The sequence below is a fragment of the Hyalella azteca genome, unplaced genomic scaffold (genome assembly GCF_000764305.2).
Source record: "Hyalella azteca isolate HAZT.00-mixed unplaced genomic scaffold, Hazt_2.0.2 contig8291, whole genome shotgun sequence".
Lineage (NCBI taxonomy): Eukaryota > Metazoa > Arthropoda > Malacostraca > Amphipoda > Hyalellidae > Hyalella > Hyalella azteca.
In genome coordinates this window covers 105,045-116,008 of record NW_025938389.1, presented here as the reverse complement: position 1 = coordinate 116,008, position 10,964 = coordinate 105,045, and the positions used below count along the sequence as shown (strand labels likewise).

At 36.6% G+C, this 10,964-nt stretch overlaps 1 protein-coding gene across 2 annotated transcripts; it reads left to right on the top strand.

Annotated features, from left to right (window-relative positions):
- The first annotated feature begins 2,238 nt into the window (after positions 1 to 2,238).
- LOC108664338 (dysbindin) lies at positions 2,239 to 10,726 on the top strand. 2 transcript variants are annotated; one of them, XM_018150915.2, is made up of 6 exons: positions 2,239 to 2,421; positions 7,199 to 7,358; positions 7,869 to 8,001; positions 8,244 to 8,399; positions 8,971 to 9,114; positions 9,419 to 10,726. In XM_018150915.2, the coding sequence occupies exons 1-6, from the start codon at positions 2,366 to 2,368 to the stop codon at positions 9,514 to 9,516; spliced, it is 747 nt and encodes a 248-aa protein (XP_018006404.1). In that variant the 5' UTR covers positions 2,239 to 2,365; the 3' UTR covers positions 9,517 to 10,726. The 2 variants fall into 2 exon arrangements, with proteins under 2 accessions (XP_018006404.1, XP_018006403.1); XM_018150914.2 differs by lacking the exon at positions 2,239 to 2,421 and adding an exon at positions 6,193 to 6,402.
- Positions 10,727 to 10,964: the final 238 nt, after the last annotated feature.

The following is a 10,964-nucleotide window of genomic DNA, read 5'->3' as shown; positions in this document are numbered from 1 at the left end:
CTGTAATCTTGCTGTTCATTATTCTTGCCAAGGTGGATAACTTTACATTTGTCAGCGTTAAAACGCAGCTGCCACTTATCAGCCCAGTCAACCAGCCTGTCAAGATCACCTTGCAACTGTACTTTTTGCGACGTATTCTCTGTCTCTTATACACATCTTATGTACATAATTGACTGAAAGTGTAAAGTTCCTGGCCTTTCCAAGCTTTCAGGTCCTGCTTTCCAATATGCTATGTGTACTGGTTAATTTAATATCCCTCTAGAATTCCACACTATATTACCTATATTATATATTATAGGTACCTATGGTAATTTTAACTTAATTTCCAAGCCGGTCAATGTTACCCCATCACGGCTGCCATTAGGTGGTCAAAGTTACCCCATTGGGGGTGGCGCCCCCCATTTGCAAACTATGACACTTTTCTAAAAATTTGTCTTTTGCATATGTAACTAGAAGAGTTCTACTACAATGTATCAAAACCTGGAGTTATTTTACCAAAAAAAAATAAAAAATTGGAGGGGGTACTCCGACAGGCTTTAAATAATAGCTCTTTTTTGTGGGTCACATTTTTAATTTTTTAACCTATTAGATATGCAAACTTTCTAAATCTTTCTATTGTGTTACCTAGCCTCAGTACCTATTAGGCCTTTGATGGCCATTGACAAAATTTTTCTATGTCGAATCGTTTTTGAGTTTTGGGGGTTTTTCTTCAAAAAAACAAAAAGTGGTCAAAGTTACCCCACCGGTCAAAGTAACCCCATTTTACGGTACATTTCAAGCTGTGTACTTGAGCAAACAACGTGCATAATTGTACACATTTTACAAACTCAATTCAAGTGTACTCTAATTCTATCTAGGAAGCAAAGGTTGAGCTTCCCAGACACTTTTAGAACTGCATTCAGCAGTTGCAGTGCTGGCACAGTGTGACATATCATTTAATAATGCCTAATGGCAGCCTGGCAGAGTGGCAGGCATGGAATTTATCTACTTTCTGAGGCTTTGAGCTTTAACTAGACTCTAGAGCTTTCCTGCAATTTTTAGAGCTGCAAGTGCAAGATCCTGCTAGACAAATTATACAATGTCTAATTGTTAACAAAAGTGTACAATTGGCACACAAGATTATGAAAGTATTAAAAATTTGTCAATTTAAAATCCATGAAAATTCAGTAGCTAATAGAGAAGGAGAATTTTATGAAAGATATTTTCAATACAAGCAGCCAAATTTGATTGGCCTCATTTTCTCAAAAGAATAGGTACACATTGTTTTCATTTTAAAGTATGTACACTTCTTTAGCTTTTGGATAACTATTATATTATTAATGGACATTAATGGGTACAACTACCTAATTTTATTACTGGTTCATAACTTCATGGTACTATGATTACACAACTCACGTTAGGGCATTCATGTTTGGAAATCGTCTTGTAGTCTGTACAGATTAAACAATCTTGATTTTTATGGTCAAAAAATAATTTTTAAGTATTCCCACTTTTTTCGACAGTCCGATGGCTAAAAACTGTGTCAAATTAACAGTTGAATTGCCGACGCTGAGTCACTTCTAAATGCAAGTGAAGATAAAATGCATGACGCTTGGCGAAAATAAGATGCACCGAATACGGCGGAGAATCAAGTGATTCCGCCGAAGATATTATGTGCATAAAAAAATATTTGAAATCATCGGTGATTGATAATTATTATTGTTAAAAAATTTCCCTTAATAATACACGATTGTGCATTCATCATATGTTCATATAGTAATTACGAATTCCAATCTAAAAAAATCGTCGCGACTGCGCAATAATCATGTGAAACCATGTATTAAATTTCATAATTATTGGTTACGGATTGAGGTAATAAAACGTGGCTAAATGGAGAACAGGTATAGGGCATGTTCAGGGCCGGGCTGGCCCACGCTGTAACCCACGCTAACGCCCACGAGCTTTTGTCCGACCGGTGTATTTAACCCTTACCTGCTAAAAATCGTGATGAAATGAGTGCGTATTGGTGAAGTGCTACATAACGGTAATAAATCAGCGTTGTTTATCGTGTTTCAAAAAGCTGCAACTTTCCAAATCCACTTCTATTTATGGGTATTCAACTCTTATACCTGCTAAAAATCATGATAAAATGAGTATGATTTTGTGATATGCCAAATACATATCGGTAATAAATCGGACGCTACGTCCCTTGGACTCCGCGGAAGACTATTTGCCCGGGTATTCAAGGGATCATTTGTTCGCCAATTGAGCGTATGCTGATCATTCATCTGATTAGTTTTGCCCCTGAAGTTAATGACGTAAATCAAACATGTGAGCTGCCTGTGCGCGCTTGTTACAATTTTCACCGTTTCACGGACCGATAGGAATGTTTGAATCTCTGAGAAAAAATATCCAGTCGGTTCAAGATGGCATTACTGCAGGGTAAGGATACCTACCTAGTTACTTGACATAATGAAAAGGTTTTTATTCAAATTATTGTCCTAATGGTTGATTCCTAACCTAACTCTGCAGCTGTGCTGAGGCCTTATGCCTCAGCACATAAGCCTATGCGTTATGCCTTAGCACAGCAGCTAAGCTAGCTAAGTAGATTCAGATTGCACTGTTTGATAGATTTTTATTTTGGTCAAATATGGCCTCTCCCTCTGATCATGACATATTAGGTACATCATTTACATGATGTAAGCTTTTTATGTAATTTTCTTCAAAAGCTCAAAATTAGTCCTATTTAGGCTAATATCTCTTATATATATATATATAACTTGGCTAGCATAATAAGCTGGGCTAATTGAAACTTTCATGTAGATGATGTACCTTAGTAGACTAGTAGTTAGTAACTTACTACCTACCTTAGTTACCTTCCTTGATTGATCCCAATTTCCAAACAAGAAAATTAGGCAAAGCCAATCTTCCCAAAGTGGAATAGGTATTGGAGCATACCTAGGTCATCTCACATCGGTTATCGGTACCTATTACTTTAGATTAAGACTTAAGTGCATCCGAAAAGAAGGGTGTGTTTTTTTTTTAATTATATGCCTTTTGGGGTGTAGGAATCTGAATTCTGAAATCTGTTTTTGGCGGTACTGATTTTTTCCAATTTTTTATATATTTTATATAGAAAACAACAATGGGGGACCCATGGGGAACTGGGGGTTCTAACTTCTAGGGATAGGGAGACACGCCCGAGGCTCTAATTTGTCAAAAAAATTGGCAAAATTGGCAAAAAATTGGAAAAATTTTGAAAATTTTTTTGACTGGAAATGATCTATATTGATCTGGGAATGACTGTAAACCTATTTAAAACCCAAAAATTGTGCTAGGTTAGGTTAGGTTTTCGTTTTCTATAGAAAATATTCATTGACACCTAAAGGACATTCATTGTCATTTTCTATAGAAAATATATAAAAATCTAAAAAAATTGGTACTGCCAAAAACAGATTTCAGATTCTTAATCTACACCCCATAGTGGCAAAGCAGAGAGTTTTTTAGACTCTTCCTCAAGTTCATTTTTGAGTCCTATAAGTAGACCAGTAAAGTATCTTGGATACCATAATTATCATACATAAGAAATCTGTTTAATCTTGAGTAAATGAGGAAATTAAAAATGAACTGATTTTAAAAAAGCACTGGTTTGCCACTATGCTACACCCCAAAAAACATATAATTAAAAAAAACACCCTTTTTTGGATGTACTTAATCTAAAGTAATAACTTCACATCTGTATGTGAATGAGAGAAAAGGGCTGTGGTGGTGCAGTGGTGAGCAACTCTGTCTCTCGCACCTAGCACCCGGGTTCGAGTCCCACTGAGGACAAGTTCTACCGGGAACTCAGCAGGAAGCTCAGCTCATGGTCAGGATTGGAATTTTCCTATTTGTTTCTGAAATCTTGCGGCTCCAATGTGACAAATTTTTAATACATTTGGAATCTCGCAGCCCGATTATGCACTTTTGTTAACAATTAGATAGGAGGTAATACAACTGGCAGAAATCTCGTGGTTCCAGAAATGGCGGGAAGGCTCTAGTTGTGGTCCTAATGGTAGAAGTTTTCCATTCTTGCTCATGGTCAACTCAGCCATTCATCCACCTCTGATTGATAAATGAGTACCTGGCTTGTCCAGGGTGTTGTGTAATGCAATCAAATGGTTCTGGTGGGTCAGCGAGCCAGTGATGGTTGTACAGGGTGCGGCGTGGGAACTTACTCTTTTAAAAAAATCACAAAGTAAAAAGTATTAAAGATAGCGTTTTAATTCTTTCTTTTTTACAAATGGTACAATTTTCCCCCCGTGATTTTTAGGAAGTGTTTCTGTAATACAAATAATGTCTATACTCTCTTTTGCGATCACAGTTAACAGTTCACTTTTTTGTTCAAAACGGAATCCGAGTTCGTGTAAAAACATTTTAAAACTTTTTGTGCACTTTCACTTTGATGTATGCGGTTACTCCCTACATTATTTACAGGCCTTAATCTACGGACATCATTCCGTATGATGCGGTTACTCCCTACATTATTTACAGGCCTTAATCTACGAACATCATTCCTACTAATTACTTGTCCTCCATCTCCTCTGACTGTCCTTGAGCAGCTGGTGTTGTCTTGGCAGCTTGGAAGTGATTGCATAAAAAATATTTAAAATCATCAGTGATTAATAATTATTATTTTTAGAAAATTTTCCCCTAATAATACATGATTGTGCATTCAGCAATAGTTTATTTAGTAATTATGAATTCCGATCTCAATTTTATACGAGCAGCTGCGTTATTCACCGTGTTTCAAAAAAGAAATTCACCGAATCAACACTTCAGCGAACTCGCCTGCGAGCTCGAATGCAAAACCTAACTTCATTTTCAACTCTGGCACTCATAACACCTTCAATTATGAACGGATTTTATTCACATTTGAAATCTAAGTAGATAATATCAGTAATTTGCGGACGGAATTTTTTCAGATTTTTACATCAATAACTTTTTTGTTAATACGGAAAACCTGACTTCATTTTAAACTCTGGCACTCATAAGTCCTTCAATTATGAACGGATTTTATTCAAATTTGAAATATAAGTAGATAGCTGATGTGTCGATTCGGTAAGAAATTCCATGTACGATGCGTATTTTTGCCCGTATTACCATATAAATCGAGAACGCGGGCAAAATGGCGAAAATTCACACGGGCTCGACATCACCTTTAAGTGGTCAGCAATCTATATACAAACTTTCATTGAAATCGGTCCAGTTGTTTGGATGATATTCCATCGGTGAGACCGGCAGTGAGACAGGCCGCGTTTTTGTCCAGGAGGTGTTTCAAAAAGATGTAACCACCCATGTCCACTTTTAGTTATATAGGTATTTAACCCTTAAATCTGTTAAAACCGTGATGAAATAAGTGCGTGTTGGTGAAGTGCTAAATATCGGTATTGATCTCGGCGCTGAAGTGTAGACCTGTCATTGGGGAGGCTGTTCCACATGTCGGTGATTCGAAGCGATAAGAAATTTTGTCGCTTGGATAATTTGAGTTGCACCGCAGTTTTTTAGTTCATAGCCGTGGCCCCTGGTGTTGGTTCATGTTTCAAATTCTAGTAATCGTTCGGGAACCTTGTATAAACCATGAGTATACTTGTATACTTCAATGAGGACCCCACGCAGACGTCGATAACTGAGGCTTGGAAGCTTCATAATCTTCAATCTTTCTTCATAGGACTTGCCCTTTAAGCCTGTAATTATCCTTGTTGTGCGTCTTTCAACGTTCTCTATTAAATTTCTGTCCTTTCTCAAATCTCGGTGACCACACAACGTTTCTAAACTCTAGATTCGGGCCCACGACAGCAACAAACAACTGCTTCATCGCTTCTGCATCTAGGGACTCGTATGAGCGTCTGATTAGTCCAAGAAGCTTATTGGATGTGTTAGCTTGCGTTTCAACTTGCTTAGAAAATTTCAGCTCCTTGTCGACATAAACTCCGAGATCTTCTTCCACATTAGGCTTTTCAATCATTACTCTCTCGTTGCAACCATGTCAGCGTGAATCAGCGTTGTTTAACGTGTTTCAAAAAGATGCAACTTTGCAAATCCACTTCTATTTATGGGTTTTCAACTCTTTTACCTTCTAAAATCATGATAAAAGAAGCGTGATTTTGTGATATTCTAAATATCGGTAATAAATCGGACGCTACGTCCCTTGGACTCCGCGGAAGACTATTCGCCCGGGTATTCAAGGGATCATTTGTTCGCCAATTGAGCATATGCTGATCATTTATCTGATTAGTTTTGCCCGTGAAGTTAATGACGTAAATCAAACATGTGAGCTGCCTGTGCGCGCTTGTTACAATTTTCACCGTTTCACGGACCGATAGGAATGTTTGAATCTCTGAGAAAAAATATCCAGTCGGTTCAAGATGGCATTACTGCAGGGTAAGGATACCTACCTAGTTACTTGACATAATGAAAAGGTTTTTATTCAAATTATTGTCCTAATGGTTGATTCCTAACCTAACTCTGCTGCTGCAGCTGTGCTGATGCTTATGCGTTATGCCTTAGCCTAAGGCTTAGCACAGCTGCTAAGCTAGGCTAGCTAGATTCAGATTCGAGATTGCACTGTTTGATAGATTTTCTTTATTTTGGTCAAGTATGGCCTCTGATCATGACATATTACATGATGTAAGCTTTTGATGTAATTTACCTCAAAAGCTCAAAATTGGTGCTATATAGGCTAATATCCCTTATATATATAACTTGGCAAGTTGACTAGCATAATAAGCTAGGCTAATTGATACTTTCATGTAGTAGTTACTAGTTACCTTGCTTGATTGATCCCAATTCCCAAACAAGAAAATTGTGCAAAGCCAATCTTCTCAAACTGGAATATTGGGCATACTGGCATCGGTCATCTTACATGATGTCACATCTGTATGTGAATGAGAGAAAAAGTCCATTCTTTTGAACAATTTCACCATTTTTGATAGCCCTTCACTAATTTTTTGAAAAAAATTGGCATTTGGCACATTAGCTATATAACATTATTTAAAATAACCCAAGCATTGATCACTACTATCTGCAGTTTCATAGAAATTTTTATACAATATATAATCCAAATTAGCAAATATTAAATCTACAATTTTGGCAGAATTTGTAAAAAAAATTGCATGTATGAAGATAATTTCTAGAGAAATTTTGCAAAATTAGGAAATGCGTGTTTTTATCATTACAGATTGCAGCGGCTATCCAGTGGTGCTCCTACCCCCACTACACCCCCAGATGGAACATTGCCCATATCATTGCATGGAGGTGGAGCTGACCTCCTTACCATGTATCAGAGCCAGTGGGCAACAATGCATCATATGGCTCTACAAAATGCCAAGCTTGCACAGGTTGTCCTATTGTTCATTTATTTAAAACATGTATTTATTTTAGTCAAAAGCTGAAGTTTGTTAAATACCAAGTTTTTTTTCTTATCATGGTAAAAATTTGAAGTGAGATAGTCACTTTTGGCTTTCCATAGTAAATTGAGGCATCTATGTATTTCATAATATGGAGTCTGGCCTGTGGGACCTTTACTAGCTTTCATCTATTCAATGTATGATAGCTAGCAAATGTGTCTAACTGTCTACTGCACTCAAGTGATGAGTGTGACTAACATGATTTACAAAATGCCTGTAGTTAGCAATAATTGGTCATTCAACAGGTTTAAGAAAAAATGAAGATGAACTTTAATTAGCAAAAATACATTTTTTAAAAGTCTTCTTGAGATGCATGCTTCATTTTGTTAAAACCAGAATATAAACAATAATAATATCCAGTAAGTCTAAATCCTTCTGCAAATAGGGAGAAAAAACTTTCAGCTGTTAAGAATTTTTATTGAAGCCAATCATGAATTACAGTGTGTAGCTGATGACATCTCTTGTCTGACTGAGGAATGTGAGACTCAGCACAGTCAGTTGCTTGAGCTACGATCTCTGCTGGCACATCTCCCCAACATCATGGCCCAGCTGCACTCATCACTAACAACAATAGGTATGTAGACATTTCTCCTTCATTATCCTTAATTTCTGTAAAACATTAATATTAAACATATAGGCAACTAAGTGAAAAAACTTTCTTGGTCTGAAATGTCAGTTTGTAGCAAATTTTGAAACTTAACTGCAAGTAAACTGCTGAAACAGTTTTATACCTGAGATAAAGGGCACACCAATGATGTTGACATTGTTTAGTAATGTTGTAATTTGAGTAGTATTGGCTGTTATTGTGTCATTCAGGACATGTGCGCAGTGTGCTAGAGGAAGTTGAAATGGGCCTGGGAGACCTTGAAGCAACCATCGAGGAGTCTGTAATGCAAGAAGAGATTCTTGACATGAAGATGAAAGCAACACTCCTTATTGAATGTCGTCAACACAAACTAAATATGCTTCATAGTGAGTATGTTACTTAACATTTTCTGTGTTTACTTATGCTTTCAATTTTTAAGTTTCATTCAAATAACCAAAATTTCGAGGTGTCATGCAAATTTATGTACCGGTATGTGCATAATTATTACTCTTTCAAGTTCCACCAGTATATACTACATAATCATTACAATTTCAAGTTCAAAAGCATCTGGACGCCAGTTGTTCCTTGAAATTTCAAGAAATTCATTCGTGTCAAGAAAATAAATGACAAGATTATCGCAAACATTGAACATCAACATTCATGAAAATTAGAAGACTTCTGAAAAAAAAAAATATGCTAGTTAATTCTCAATTTTAAATTGTGTAAATGCATCCGGGCCCACTAAGGAAGTTCAGAAAGGAATATTCATTACCGGTATTTGGTTACCAGATACACAAGCACACAGAGATAATTGGTTCCTTGAAAACAGTTATTACGTTATGGAAAATTTTAATACAATTTCACTCACAAACGTTTGAAAGCATTTAATTTTAGAGTTTTGTATGCGCTCAATTTGGTATGCCCTACAAGTGTTCTACATTATTGAATTTGTTTCAGATGAACTAAGTGCGCAACACAGAGAGAAATTAGCTGCTGCTGAACAACGCAGGGAAGAAGACCGCCGCATGAGACTCGAGACTTTTTCTGAGCAGTTCCAGGAAGACCTGAAAAATTACAAGGAAAGTGGCACCGTCGGCGACAGTGAGTGTCTCTTATATATTTCTGACCTCAGTAACTAGTAACGGTGCAAAGACGGTGCCAATTACCCACATGGATCTTATTTGATTAATTTGAACTACCGGTATATGAAATGTCACTCGAGTGCAATAATTAAATTTCCTCGATTATCAAGCTTTAAAATAGGTTTTTGACTGATTTGCATGTGTGGAAACTAGTTACGATGATCAGCATAATGGCTTTACTTATCATGTACCGTATCATTTGCACATGTCATGCCTCAATCTTATAACTACGTAGGTATAAAGCTGTTGTTCGGTGTGTGCAGGGGCTGTAGCTCCTGTATTGACAAAGTTAGAGGACGTGATGGTCGAAGACGACTCCTCGGCCCTTGAAAGCTTCCTGCAAGACGACTCACAGCCATGAAGTTTTGCACCCTGTGTCTAGGATACACACACTTTACAAAATTCATATACACGTTTAATTTGCGTTTCAGACCCTGATACCTCCATACTACTTGGTCTATTGACACTCGCTCACTGAACTGGAAAGAGCGGGCTTTACAGATAATGCCACATGGTTTGATAATGTCATAACTGCAAATTATTAGAACGATATGAATTGATCTAACTTTACAGGTTTAGTGAATTTATAGGCGTAATGCTTATCTACTACATTTCCTCTCTAACAAACTTCGTATTTATTTATTCATGGTGCATGTAAACGTCCAGAATTAGTATGAGTGACGCAGAGTTAAAATGACTTATTCACAGCATAATTCAGATTGCGATCGCTTCATAGAAATAGTGCATTTCTCCATTGGCATTCATATGATTATTACTGTTAGACTAGAGTCTCTAGACTCTAGACGAAACTGATCTGAAGCGCTAGAGACCTCTCCCCTACTACTACTACTACTACTTATCACTTTTATCTTTTGCGGAGAGTCATGGTTCGTTCCTTGTCGTTAAAAATATTCATATTATTCCACAAAATGTTCTACTTTTCTTACATAGCCTTATGTAAGAAACTGCTTCGTCTAGCTAAGGTTTAACTAGTGCTCTGCTTCACCCCGCCACAAGCGAGAAAATTTCGTAAGCCGTCCTTCCACATTAACTATTTAGGATCTTCTGATTACGCTCTCTAAGTCTCTAACTTACATGAGGTAATATATATACTTGTTGGAAAACATAAAAAAAAACTTACGTTTCTGTAATTTGGCGTTGTAATATTCGACTCTTATTTAATGCTTTATAATATTTTATACATCTGTGTAATTCTGTCTGTAAAGGTTTCCTAAACATTTTATGTTAAGGTATTGTCGGTAATTGTACTTGAAATGTCCATTTTCATTGTGTTCACTCGCCTCTCATAACAGGTGTCATTTTTTGCATAACGACATTTTTATTTTTTTAAAGATGCTATGGTTCGTTTTCGTTTTTATGTTTTATATTTCCTATGAATAATCCCGTGTATTATGAAGTGTTCACATGTCTCCTTAGGATGACGAATCTCCTTGAATTGAAATGCAATTTATGATAGAATAATTTTCCTTGCAAGGAAATGTTCTTAAACTCGAATGTAATTTATATGTAAAAATTTGTGGATTTTCAAGGAATTCATTTTTAGCGCATTTTCTCATTTATGGAAAAAATGCACTATTGTGCTCGCCATGTCCGTCTGTCTGTCCGTCCGTGACCTCAAGTTTTCGTCAACGAGAAAATGCGCTCTCTGTCACTCATTGCAGTGAGTACTGAGTTATATTTTTTACTTCTCTGTGAGGGCTGCTATTATAAAGGTATGAATGTTGGGTTATTTTTTGTTATGGTACGTCTAATTAATTCGCGTATTTTGTACCAGATGCAATTAAGTTT